Source organism: Sinohyriopsis cumingii, unplaced genomic scaffold, assembly GCF_028554795.1.
Source record: "Sinohyriopsis cumingii isolate HCF-2022 unplaced genomic scaffold, ASM2855479v2 utg002916l, whole genome shotgun sequence".
Lineage (NCBI taxonomy): Eukaryota > Metazoa > Mollusca > Bivalvia > Unionida > Unionidae > Sinohyriopsis > Sinohyriopsis cumingii.
The window spans coordinates 215,978-230,729 of NW_028316336.1; the positions used below are offsets into that span (position 1 = coordinate 215,978).

A 14,752-nucleotide genomic window follows, 5' to 3' on the forward strand; every position below is an offset into this window, starting at 1 on the left:
TTACTCTATGGCTTATGAAGAGTTCTGTTAAAATAATATATAACCAACAAGTAAATACTTGTTTTAGTAAATTATAATGCTTAAATAATTTGCAAGAAAGGTCAAATGTTACAGCCATACCCTGTGGTTTGAAAAACTTTTCTATGAATAAATCTGGGTTTGTTAAGTGGTACTTATCTTTATACTGAAAACAACCTGGTTGAGATACAATATAAATCAAACAACTTACTTCATACAAATTAAAGTGGGTGAGTCTCCCAAATCAGAAGCTATGGCAACACTAAATGATGCTGAATACTGAAAATCAAACTCGATCAAGGTCACTATCAAGCTGCATACCAAATTTAGTTAAAATCAAATTATAATCAAGGAATTTGTTCTGTGGGAAAGAAAGTCAGAGATTCTGATAATTAGGGACCTGAATTCTGATGACATAGAAGACTTATGATCAAACTTAGCCAAAGTCTCAACATTTTCTATCTATGTACCAAATCTGGTTAAATTATAACCATAATCAACGGAGTTACTGTGTACAAACTGAAGTGTAATGGACAGAAGGAAGGACAAACTGATGGAAAGACAGGCCAAATTTAGGTGGGAACAATTAACAAGTGATACAGTGCTGAGTACTATTTCTGTCTTAAAACTAACCTTCCAAGGTATTTCTCTTGCCATCTGCTCCAATAAGCACATCAAACTCATACTCTGATACAACATGGTCCTCTGGATCAGTAAGACATCGCCATCCATATCCTGATAGTAATATTGGAAAAACATGTTCTATGACACACAAAATATAAATCAGAATAAGTATTTATCTCACACATTCATCTGACACAAAATACATCACTAGAACTATTTCAAAACTGTGACATTCATTTGGTAAGACAAAGAAAATATCAAATAAAATAATAAGGGAAGAGAATGCATGTCAAGTCCTGGACTGAAGCATTGCTATAAAAAATGTGACCTTGACCCTAAAGTCAATCAGTTGAGGAAGCATGTTGCAGCATGAATTGTTTCAGCTAGATAATGATTCACTCCAAGTATGAATAGCATCCAAATGGGGTTTAGAAAATATAAGCAAATGAAAAAGCTTTAACCAGAACAATAACAAAGATTTTCTATGATTGTGACCTTGAAACCAAAGTCAACATGGCAAGCAAGCATTGTCACAGAATAAATTACCTTAGCTTTAAAATGATTCATCCGAACTATGAAGAATATCCATCAATGGGTTTAGGAAATAACAGAAATGAAGTAACTTTAACCAAAACCTTAAAAAACTAATTCCTCTTACTCTGACCTTGAATTGATTATCAACAGGGCATATTTGATTCCAAGATCCTAGGTATGAATAAATTTGCATTATAATTCATGCCATACAGACAGAATCAATCGTGGACTAAGCCTGAACACAACACAACATACCAAAGAATGAATTTAATAGTTCATGCCAAATATCATGAGAATCCATCAAAGAGTTTAGGAAATATATGCAAATCCTCAAGGAGCCTATTACATGCCAACCTCAAGAGAGGTATAATCATAACTTTTGCTAATGTAAGTGGCAAAAAAGTGTAATCTGAGCATCAAACATGTGATCTGTATTCAAATGTGCCCAGAACCAATAACTAATTCATACTGTGATATAAGGTAAGTAATCAGATTATCTCTACTGTCGATACATGTCTCCGAATGTCAGGTTTCCATTACTCAAAGAAGTATTGACTAAAGTACATGTAACACTAAGATTAATATCATTATCAATAAAAGCTAACGTTATCAGGACAATAGGGTTAATCAACAATGTTATGATAGAGTTTTGGGTTCACACCTCTGTCGAGTTCTTATCTTTGATGATTGCAACCAGATGTAATTGTCAAGATCATAACATGGTCAGCATAGGCTGAAAATAGATTTTGTGGATTAACACATACAAAGAGATATTAACCTTGAACTAAACAGGGTACCAGACAAAGACCAAAAAAATCATGTAACAATAAATTTATCGCTTCCTTTACGAAGAAGGCATTTTGTCCACTCTACCAAAGTTTCATCTGCACAATTAAATTACATACAGTTAGCAGCATCCAAATAAATCATTACCAAACATTATGATGTCAACATGTAAATGGAGACATATTATTTTTGAAGAAAGTCAGTTATTCTATCTAACGACAACAGGTGGGGTGGGGAGGGGGGACCTGTCAAACAATTTTATATAGAGAAGACTAGAATAAATGTCGTAACCAATAAGGAGGTTATTCAGCAGCAGTAGGAAAATAGAGCAAATGGAAAGAGAATTATGCATGTACCAAGATTTAAATGACATTTTGAATGAGTTCTGCAATGTGCATGACAACAATACCCACTCACATATCACGCTTTTGCCAAGAATAAGAACTTTTAATGTATATTCAGTTGAAATAAGTATATTATTATAACAAGAATAACCTTTTAATAATTAACGTTACTTTTAAATGAAGATATTAAATGCCTTGAAGTATGTAGCTTTCTTACTACATACATTACCTATACTTCGCACAAAAAAGTTAGTCTCCCTCTGGAAAGGCCACCTGTCTTATAAGGCCACTTTCCCAGTGCAGAAGGGGTGGCTGTATAAGAGGGGGCCCAATGTATTCTAAGTACTAATATTAGTATCCCTACTTCAATGAGGCTATGCCAGTGTAGCTAATATATTACATGCAATAATTACAGTACATTATTTGAAAAATGTACATTTAATTTTTACTACTAACAAGAATCTGCAGGTCAAAATACTTGTCAATTTTTTTCAAAATCTATGCAAATTAGAACCAAAATACAAAACACAAACATACTGAACAATTATTTATATTCAACATTCACTTTAACTAGTCTACATGTCTAACTTTTGCCAAATGATCATGAAGTACATAAATTCTGCAATAAGCTCAATTAAAGTGCTGTATTGCATCACTCTAATATTCTTCTTTACAAAATTTGTAATGTGGTGTTGATTTATCCTTGTTCTGATCAGACATGCTTTGAAGTTTTAAAAAGACCCATCTGCTCTAAGAACTTTCATCCTCAAGTCAAACAATAAAAGCCTGTCTCACTTAATATCTGGTGCCATTTTCTATAAAAGAACAGACTGGTCCACTAACTAAATTGACTATCAATGTAAAGTTTCAAATTAGAGAAACCAGTCTGTTTTATTGGAAACTGGTCATATACAGTTGCTATAAAAAGAAAATTAGGAAAGTACATGTAGATTTATGATAGGCAAATTAGTTCTTATGCTATTCTTATGCAGCAGTCTTTCTTTTAAAATATTCTAAAAATTGTATGATGAGCTGAATTAAAGATATGCTAATATAAATGAAAAAAACCCCCAACTTTTTGTTAGTTTATTTTTATTTTTTTTAAGTGCCAGAAAAGCATAATCCATATACAGGCAAGCGTAAGACATTAATTCAGTGATTCAAAGCATAAAGGTTGGCATGTATGGGGCCCAAGTGTGCCTCTGATTGCAAAATAAGCAAAAATCTGACTAACAGTTAAATGCAAGCAGCTGGCAAAATGTCCAAGTCAGTAGAATGCATTTTATAAGAATGCCTTCCAACACTGCTGATCCAATATTTTAGGAAAACAACTGTTTTGAGGTTTTTCTATTTTTTTCAAAATTTTCAACCATAACCGATGGTACAAAAACATAGTCTGCAAAATAATAATATATGCCATCACAATATTCTCTTGAGACTCTTTTAAATAAAGTTGTTCCGATGTTTTTCATTTTGCTGTAAAGGCAGCTATATTTAATAGCAGATTAACATCACTTGCACAAATTAAAAACCCTTCATACCATGGTGCTTTGTATCAAATTTGATCTAATTAGTGTTTCTTAACATTGCTACTGCCTATGTTTCAGTTGCAGGCATTACTAGAAACACATGGATATCCAGACACAAACTTCAGACACCTAAAATTATTCCAAAGTTTCATTTGAATACAATGGTTAATATAAAAGATTAAACCTTTCACAAAATGCAGACATGATACTGATGATGACATCACTGGAAAAGTGATACCAATGCCCTTCACAGCTGAGACATGAATTAACTACAACTATAATAAAGGTTATTAGTACCATGCTTACTGTGGTCCCCAGTGGGCTGCACAAGGTCAACAAAACTCACATTCACATGAACTTCTACTCCCAATATCAAGGCAACCTTTAGCAGAATGCACTGCAATTGTCGTATACCTGAAACACAAGGATGACAAATTAGAAGTAGTTCATATCAACTTGCAAATTAACATGAAGTTTGTATATGCACTGGGAACACAAGTTCATGGTAGGTAGGGTATCAGGCAGTTATTACTGCAATGTTTCTTCACAAAGTCAGTATTTTGAATGGAAACACAGCTAGGGTATCATCCTAAAGTACTTCCTGTTTTTGTCTTTCACAAAAGCCAGTATACTACAAATTCAATTAGATTGCGACTATTGATTTTCATGGTTTTACACAAAAAAAATGAAAATTTTCTTGGCTCATAAATTCACAGATTAGAAAAAGTGGGGTCCTACTGTCCTCACAGATGCATCTTTATTTACTGTGAGTTTCAATTCACTGTTTGTAGAAATCACAAAAACTGTGATAATTTGTCACACAAAAAATGTAGACACAACTTACGTATCAATTTTTTATTACTATCTATACCCACTTATAAACTAAGTCTAACTGTAAAAAACACAGACCCTGATTTGCCATCACATAATATATCAGCAAATCTGGTTCTATGTTGTATGCTGGATTCAGCTTATAAGCAAGTATATATGGTACTCCCTCAAGTTACTTGTATCCATAAGGAATCAATGGCTACATTTGCCATGATCATACTCCCTCAAGTTACTTTTATCCATTAGGAATCAACAGTTACATTTTCCATGATCATACTTCCTCAAGTTACTTTTATCCATAAGGAATCAATGGTTACATCTTCTATGATCATACTCCCTCAAGTTACTTGTATCCTTTAGGAATCAATGGTTACATCTTCTATGATCATACTCCCTCAAGTTATCTGTGTCCTTTAGGAATCAATGGTTACATTTGCCATGATCATACTCCCTCAAGTTACTTTTATCCATAAGGAATCAATAGTTACATTTTCCATGATTATACTCCCTCAAGTTACTTGTATCCATTAGGAATCAATGGTTACATCTTCTATGATCATACTCCCTCAAGTTACTTGTATACCTTAGGAATCAATGGTTACATCTTCTTTTATCCATTAGGAATCAATGGTTACATTTTCCATGATCATACTCCCTCAAGTTACTTTTATCCATTAGGAATCAATGGTTACATTTTCCGTGATCATACTTCCTCAAGTTACTTTTATCCATAAGGAATCAATGGTTACATTTTCCATGATCATACTTCCTCAAGTTACTTGTATCCATTAGGAATTAATGGTTATATTTCCAAATCATTCTTAATTAAACCACACAAGTCTCTTTTTAAATGTCTGTAGTGACCAGCCACCTATCTGGAACACTTCCATTTAAATTAGACCTCTGTAATATATTTCTTTTTAGGGAAAATTGCATGTCAAATATTAGAGCATCTTACTCTTTTAATATTTTTTTTACATCACTAAGAATTCAAGCAATCTAAAATCACTTAAAAATATATGGGGTTTTGTGCATTTTCTTCCACCATTCTTAGTTGGATATTACTGCACAAGTACTGGTCATTACATAGAATAGTTAAGGAAGTGTATACCCTGTCACTAGTTGGCAATAAAATAAAAGCTGAATAAATATTTAAATATTTATTTAATTTACACAGGCTGAAACTGACTGATTCCTCTTATCAAATATATAAAGAAAATAGTATGCTGGTGAGTGAAATTTTGTTCAGAATTGGCACAATTAATGACTTCACAGCAGTTTTTCTTTAAAAGAAAGTCTGTACAGCTAAATGAGCACAAGTTGTAAACCACAAAATAATCTCCCTACATACCATATACTTTCACTGATGTCACAATTTTGTTTCACATTACTGTATTTTATCATCAACCATGGACTTGTCAACAGCTAAATACACCAACTTTTACAATTAATTAATTGTACTGGAATACTTACTAATATGATCAATGGCTCCAGCACAGAATTTACCAAAGAATTTTTTAGCACCAAGATTTCTTAGGTCTGTGATCAGAAATGGCCATAAGTGAAGAACATTATTTCGTGAAAATCTGTCACGCTTCTCCAGGACAACTGCCTTGCCACCCAATAATGCCACCTCGATAGCTGTCCTCAACCCACATGGCCCACCACCAATAATCAAAACCTGCAACAAAGCAAACTGATTTGAATTTCCTCTCTCTGATTTTTATATCATCAGAGTACTGGGATACAAACATACTAATTTGATTATATTTACTTTAAGTAAAAACAATCAGCACTTAGAAAGCATTTTAGATTGAAACATTCATATTTTACATGCAAGGTCGCTTTTAACCAAAATTTTTTTTAATACTTTCACAAAACCAGTCCAGGAATTATTTTCTGTAGTATTTTTTGTTTAAACTGTATTAAACAAAAACTCATCTTTTCATGAGACTGAGCTGTGTTAAAAAAAATAAGCTGCTGCTAAGAGCTGCTATTTGCATTTTAAAGAGAAAGAAATATATCAACTCTGAAAAGCGGGGCTAGAATTAAACATTTACCATCTATATATGGTTACAAGTCAAGTCCAACAACAAACTACACAGAACCAGATCTTCAATCAAATAATGCACTAACAGATCTAAGTCTATGCAGTTTGTAAGAAGTAAATGATGAGAAGGTGGTTCTTACCAGAGTAACCCCATGTTCTTCCTCTACCAAATGTACTGGCTGCCATATAAAGCATATCATGTGCTCAAAAATGGCATTAAACCCACAAAAACAAAACCTTTTTTCACAAAATTCTTGGCAGCAAGCAATCTCTATCAGATATTTCACAAAGTAATGGGTTTCCATGAGTTACTGGAATCAAGATTTCCTGACTTTACCCTATCAAAGGCCACACATTGTAATCTCAAAGTCAGACAAACAACTGAATTGACCATATTTCTTCAATCTTAAGGCCACACTTGAATTAGACAACCACTATTAACTCCATCACTTTAATAAATTTTATGAAAGTTTTATGTTAGGATATAAGCAATGGTGTGTGATAATCACACCTTCACTGAATGTTTCAAATTTGAATTTGGGATTTAAAAAATGCAGCCCTAGCCAATGACATGACACAACACATTTTCCCTAATACTCATCCATATCAAAATTTCCATAAACAAGGACTTTGGATTTTTTCTCTCGCAATTTTCACAGACTTAAAACAAAAATTTGCTGACTTGTTCTTGACCTGAGGGGACCCAGAGGCTACAAAACCATAAAACAAAGTAAAATTAATATTTTTGCTACTGTGTAGTTTGAACCCTGAAATGCACATAGAGACAGCATCAGCTGCAATAAAATATAATGTCATGATTGTGTGGAACCAATCTCTGGTCAACCAGTGCCAAGATGGCCAACAACCAAGAAATAAACATGTAAACAAAAAATTCCAAATGCAACATGGCCCTAGCATTAGCCCATGTCAAATTGTAGCCTTCTATATGTGATAACCAAAATTTACCATTTTTAACAAGGCACACTGAAGCAAAGTCAACTTATAAATCACAAATTTAGATACTAACAGAAAACTTGAATTGCTTTCTGTTTATGCATGTAATTTTCATAAAAGTATCTTGAGATTCAATGGATTTATTTAAACTTCCAAACACTATATAAAGTCAACAGTAAATCTGCCAGCTGACCACAAATATGGCGCCTGATGATGTCATTTAGGAACTATCTATTAGCACATGCCTTTGTCAAACTGTAGCCTTATACTTACATTATCACATGACTTTTGTCCATTTGCAGCTTTACCTTGTTAATAGCATATGACTTGTTAAATTGTAGCCTTAATCTAGTATTAGCACATGACTCTTGTCAAATTACAGCCTTACCCTAGTATTAGCACATGACTATTGTCAAATTATAGCCTTAATCTAGTATTAGCACATGACTCTTGTCAAATTACAGCCTTACCCTTGTATTAACACATGAGTATTGTCAAACTGAAGCCTTAATCTAGTATTAGCACATGACTCTTGTCAAATTACAGCCTTACCCTAGTATTAGTACATGGCTCTTGTCAAATTACAGCCTTACCCTAGTATTAGCACATGACTATTGTCAAATTACAGCCTTACCCTAGCATTATTAGATCATGACTCTTGTCAAATTGTAGACTTAATCTAGTATTAGCACATGACTCTTGGCAAATTACAGCCTTACCCTAGCAATAGTACACGATTCTTGTCAAATTACAGCCTTACCCTAGTATTAGCACATGATTCTTGTCAAATTACAGCCTTACCCTAGTATTAGTACATGACTCTTGTCAAATTGTAGCCTTAACCTAGTATTAGCACATGACTCTTGTCAAATTGTAGACTTAATCTAGTATTAGCACATGACTCTAGCAGCAGGGGGGGCGAATCCGACATTTTGTCCAAACGTCATTTGGCTTAATTAATACTTTCTGCACTCAGCGGATCCGGTGTCGTCAGCGCCTGGTAAAAAAAAAACGACGTCGTCGTCGTTGTCATCGTCGAGAGGCCAAATCGACAATTGTCCGGACGTCATTTGGTTTAATTAATACCTTCTGCGCGCCATCCCCAGCGTCGTCAGCGTCCGGTAAACACATCGACGACCGCGTCGATGTCATCGCCCCCCCTGCTGCTAAGTGGTTATTTACAATGAAAATTAGTTACAACTAACCAAATATTTGATCAAGTCCGATACGATATCGTGTCCGAGGATCATGTAAATTTATCGTTACAAATCCATGTGGGGTCGACTGAGCATGACTAAAAAAGTTTCGAAAACCATTAAAGTCCATGTCACCGCCGCACCATGTCTGCCAAATATTTCGTAGCGTGTGTGTATCAACGCCGTTGAATACAGCAAGAATATTACAGTTGTCTCTGATTACTTTTGGAATCTGAGTGTATCGTTGAGTGACATATATCACGTCAGTGTTTTTATGCCTGCCTCTGGAAAATATCCTAGCTGGGTTTTTTTGATTGTCTAACATAACATCATCGTACACGACTAGATTGTTAACGTCGCCATCAATATCATCAATACCTGGTGCATCATTGATATCTGTAATAAACTCAATAACATTTTTTTTAGCGATCGCTGATGCATTCTCGTTGAAATCTTTCAACACCTCGTAGCATCGTTGATCATCTACGCTAGGAGCAACCAAATACAACTTATCCCACTTCATCCATCTCATTATTAAATTGAGTAACAATTGCGTCTTGCCGGATCCAGATGGTCCGATGATAATCATCCGGATCGAGTTTGGTAACGCTGCAACATGCTTAACTGGTTCTCTTGTTTTAGTCGCTGAAAAGTCAATTATATTCATGTCTCTATACATAAATTATGGATCTATATTGTGTGAAGTGTAGAGTGCGTACTGGCACAAATGATATGACAACCGTTACAACAAGAAATAATAGATCGGCGCTTACTGGTAGGTGTGTACAATGCGGTACAAAGAAATTTAGATTTACTTCTATTAAACCCGGGGATGTTTTAAAAAAAAGCGAGGAGGTGATATTGCAGCCAAGTTATCAAAACTCCCCGGAACACCGTGGGCAAAGTATCCAGGAGAAAAGCACCTTCCAGGATATAGCTACTGTGGCCCCGGAACACGATTAGATATCAGACTCGATGATCAAAATCAGCCCAAACCCGGTGAGTATCCAATAAACGCTATCGATAAGGCGTGTCATGCTCATGATGTTGCTTACAAAAGTAGCGATCTGCAACAGCGTCATATCGCGGATGTAAAATTAATTCACGCATTAAATGCTATTCCTGATAAATCCGTCAAAGAAAAATTGGCCTCATGGTTGGTAAAATCGGCTATGAAAGGTAAATTAATGGTGGGCGCTGGTAATTAATAACAACATGGAATCCATCTATTATTCTCCGAGAGGATACTGGAAGGGGAAGGCCGCAATTGGTAAGCTTGCAAGCGCTGCAAAAGTAACGAGGGCCACTGCGGCTAATTGGTTATCCAAACAGGCTATATGGCAAATTTATCTACCACCGCCTAAACAAATCAACTTTTCGCGCTTTGATGTCAGTGTACCTAATGAAGTTCATCAGGCTGACATATTATTTCTGCCGCATGACAACGGTTACAAATACGCGCTAACCGTAGTTGATGTTGCGAGTCGATACAAACAAGCGGAGCCGTTGAAAACAAAGTCAGCAACTGAAGTAGCCGATGCGTTTGAAAGAATTTATCGAAGAGGTCCTCTGCGCTGGCCAAATCTATTACAAGTTGATCCCGGTAGTGAATTTCGCGGCGCTGTTCTATCAACGCTGAAACATCATAGCGTCGCGATACGACAAGGTCATACTGCGCTACATCGTGATCAGGCAATTGTTGAACGATTCAATCGGACTGTTGCTGAACGGTTATTTGGATATCAATACGCGAAGGAATTCATCCAAGAAAAACGATCTCGTGAATGGGTCAAAAGGTTGCCAGGCGTAATTGCCGCGTTAAATAACGAGATTACCCGAGCAATCAACATGAAGCCCAGCGACGCGATTAAAGAAAAGTATATACCCGGAAGATCAAAAATAGATAGCGTTTCCAAGCCGATTCTCGGCGATGTCACTGTTAGATATCTGTATGAACCAGGAGAGCTTGAAGGCGGTAAAAAAAGAGCTACTGATCCTATCTGGAGTGTTACCACACATAACATATCAACGATAACACGATCAACTGGTAGACCACCGATCTATAGACTGGATTCAACTGCTCCTCAGCGCGGATTTACACGCGAGCAACTACAAGTGATACCTGACGATACTCAATTACCCCCGCGTGGTCTTAACTAGCGCCGTTGCGTCTATTGCACTCAAGACATGTCAACCTCACATTGGTTTTGACATGACCGAGACTGTTATCGATCCTATCCACGGTAAATTGGCGAGCGTCTTTATCCGAATAACGCCAGCGCATTACACAATTGCAACTCGCGCAGTGATTATTCTGTTGTTGTCGTAACGCAATTATTAATTCGGCATCAATATCAAAACGCCGCTGTTTTTTTTATCCTGTTGGCGGTAACCAGAGAGTTTTCTATCAATGACGCTTGCATCGATGGTGACTTTGTCGCCGGCTTCGTCGGTGGCTTCGTCAATAACAATTCTTCGAAGCTGATTTATCCTCCGTACTCTGGACACTGCAAGATAGACTAGATTTGACCATTCGATGCGATTATCAACCATCCAAACAATTGTGTCCGTGATGGTTAGTCCCTGCAAGGAATGTATTGTTGTTGCGTATCCTAGCGTCCACGGGGATTTATTAGCACGTAGCGCGTCCTCGACGACGCTGATATCAACGAGCACAATATCATTCAGCACAAGAATTTGTTTTTTTATCCCTGACGCTGTTCGGCCCGGGATTTCAACTTCAATGTTCTGCCGCCATGTGTCCGCGGGTCTATAACATAACGGCACTGGACGCGTTGGAAACTTTTCCTTATGCAACGCAAACAACTTCCGCTGAAGTGTGTCTCTGACTATCTTTCTACTCGCTACAATCAAATCGTTTGGTCTCCATGTTTCCCAGAATTCATTTAACGGCGTTTCCGGAATCACCTCGCGAATTATTTCACATTGAATTCTATCCGGCTGTAATCTGATTAATTTTTTAACCCCGCGCAGTTGTTCATCAAGTGCTCGGTAATCAGTATCGGTTTCTTCATAATAGTCCACAAAACCCCTTAACCAATCATGTGGACCCTCGCCGACAAATGGTGGTGGTTGGCCATGGTCGCCACACATGATCACCGCTGTATTCGCGCGCAGCAACCACTCAAGAAACATTTGTAAAACATCTAACGAAACAGTACATATCTCATCCCAGATGATAACTTCAGGAATAAATTTTTCACCCATTCGATCAGGAGTCCACTCGCCACCGCTGTATCGAAAAAAGCTGTGATAAGTAACGGCGTCAACATTTCGTTGTTTTATCTCTCGCGCTAGTCTATGGGTCGGTGTAAGCACGATTATACTTGCCCGCGTTCGAAATAATTCAATTGCCCGAGTCGTCTTTCCTGACCCGCCACAGCCGCTTAAATAAACCGTCTTGTGTCTACAAATTGGATCAGAACACGGTGGTGCATTAGACCATTCTGACAATTTATCACCGCGTAAGTAATTATTTTCAACGGTGACATTTGCTGACGGGGAATAATCGCGTCGTATTTCATTTTTAATTCTCCATGTACCCCAACTCTCGTCCGGACTAGTAAACCCGGCTACGTTTTCCTTATACGCTACGTCAACATAAAACGAATCAACGGCTACTCTAACCGCGGTATCGGGGAATCTATTTATCATCGAGAATAAATTGATAGCGGCGTAACCCAGCATAGACGCCCTCAAATGCGGGTATGCCGGGCTGTCTCCGTCGCTGTAGGTAACAACTGTACCCAACCTTGTTCCATTGGACAAGAAAGCTGTTTCGCAGTTCACGTATCTATTTTTCGCCACTGCGTCCTTGATTACGAAATCATATTCTGCGTCATCTATAATCAGCCGTGAGCAATATCGTTTGTAATCGCAGTTTTTTCCACCTTGTGTGAACTTACCAATTATTCTTCTACCGAGATCTTTTGCCTCGCGGTTTCGTTGGTTGAATATCCTCCTGGACCATTCGATGATATATTCCTCGTCGGCATCGATGTGTTTTTTGGACTCGTCAATTATGCTATCTAGACGCTCCGGTTCTGGTAACCAGACTTCAGTCTGCGCTCGGTATGATATAATCGCGTCACTGACAATCAACGATACAAGCATGCTACAATCAATCATGTACCGTAGCAGCGCTATTGGCAACCACTTCTTTTCAGCCATGTGTCTACCGATCCAAATATAGCAACAGCGATGAAGTCCTGCCGCGAACTCAAATGATACTATGCGAGCGAATCCGGTTAAATCAAAATCAGGCAGTGGTCCATTAATAGCAACACGAGTCATTTCATGTCTGGGGTGTCCAAATCGTTTGAAATACTCAGCGGCGGATCCATACCCGAGAAAACTCGCTGGATAACAGGCAACCATATCAACGGAAATCATAGCGTCGCGGTTGTATTCAGTGTTCCATAGTCCACCGTGATAGTATTCCAAACAACTGGATTGTACATCCGGTAGAAATTCCTTGAGTGTTGGACTCCACGCATTTTTCCTCGCTGCAACATGAGCCGCAACCGATGGAATCGAAAAACAATTTGTTAGCAGTTGTTCATCATGCTCTTCAAATTCTATGGCGGTTTTTTTCATCCTGTTGTGAAACGCTTCAGTGCGATATAATTGGCCGTTTGGTCTTACAAACTGATCAAAGGTATCAGCGCTGCGAAGTAACCACACTGATACAGGGTCGTTTTTACACAAATAAGCGATAGCATCAAATAGTTTCCTCTCCGCGAGAAACCCGTTCTCTTCCAGGAATTCCCCCGGGATATACTTTACCGTTCTATCCCGTGGAAACACTGTGATCGCGGGCGTCCACGCGTGTTCGTTATGATCAATAATTTTGATTGGGGATCCATTTGATTTGTACTTCGATTCGTATAATACTTCACCGGTTATCGTTGTAACGGTTATTGGAAATCTCAATGACGTTTCTAATCTCGCTATGTCGCTGATGGTTGCTCCACGCTCGCGCACTGTCTCCTCCCACCGGTTGATTTTGCTACGTCGTAAATCAGTCAACTTGTTTCCTCGACACGCATTTGTAAAATGCTCTGTTACTCGTTCTGCTACACAATTTATCCCCGTTGACTGTTTCATCGGCGCTAGTTTTCCGATATCAGGTTTCTTATTTAACGGGTATATTCCATAAACAACTGCTGTTTCAGGATACGCTCGTTCATAGTATGGTCTGTCAATTCCGGTTAACAACCCCGGCTTGGAGTCGCGGCTAACAATGACTGTTTTCTTTTCGCTGAGAACTGGTTCAAATTTATCACGTATGATCCAATCACCTGATTCCACCCGGACAATGAATTTTACTCTGAAGAAATACCTTTTACCGTCAAGTTGTGATATTATCGTTGCTGCGCGGTTGTCGTTCATGGTAGCATCAACAACGCCATCAATTCGAAATGTTGACCAACTATGAGATGCACCATCACGCTTGAATTCATCGATACAATCGCGTATTTTACTCAACAGGGTTCTATCGTTTATTAACGCTTTTGGTGTGTCCTTGAGGACTCTATCGAAATTGAACTTAATATTTTTCCGGGGCTTAATTGCTGCTAATCTCTCGAACTCATCCATATAATTAAAACAAGTATTTAAATGAAAGAATATAGTATAATGAATCACTGCAAATGGTTGATGATTGGGTCGACAACCCCGTGCAATAAATCATGTAGAGGTGAATTCTGCGGGTACCATTTACAAAGCGTTCGTAATGGTTCTCTTGGTCCCCTCCCGTGCTTGGTTTGCCACGTCGGTGTAAGAGGAAAATCGCAGTTGTGTATCAATTGTGGCGGAAAGCGATACAGGGAACTAAAACGCTATTATGACAAGCGAATTAAAAAC

At 37.6% G+C, this 14,752-nt stretch overlaps 1 protein-coding gene across 6 annotated transcripts in view; it reads right to left on the bottom strand.

Annotated features, from left to right (window-relative positions):
• The window catches only part of LOC149769970 (uncharacterized), a 206,870-nt gene that overhangs the window by 101,583 nt on the left and 90,535 nt on the right, over nt 1-14,752 (bottom strand). For all 6 annotated transcript variants that reach the window (XR_016418996.1, XM_089949582.1, XM_089949581.1 and 3 more), the window contains 3 exons: nt 6,140-6,347; nt 4,133-4,249; nt 652-753 (listed from right to left, as the gene is read on the bottom strand). Coding sequence is in view for 5 of the 6 variants with exons in the window: in XM_089949582.1 (XP_089805708.1) it covers nt 652-753; nt 4,133-4,249; nt 6,140-6,347 (427 nt within the window). In the remaining variant the exon portion in view is untranslated. The remainder of the gene's footprint in view (nt 1-651; nt 754-4,132; nt 4,250-6,139; nt 6,348-14,752) is intronic.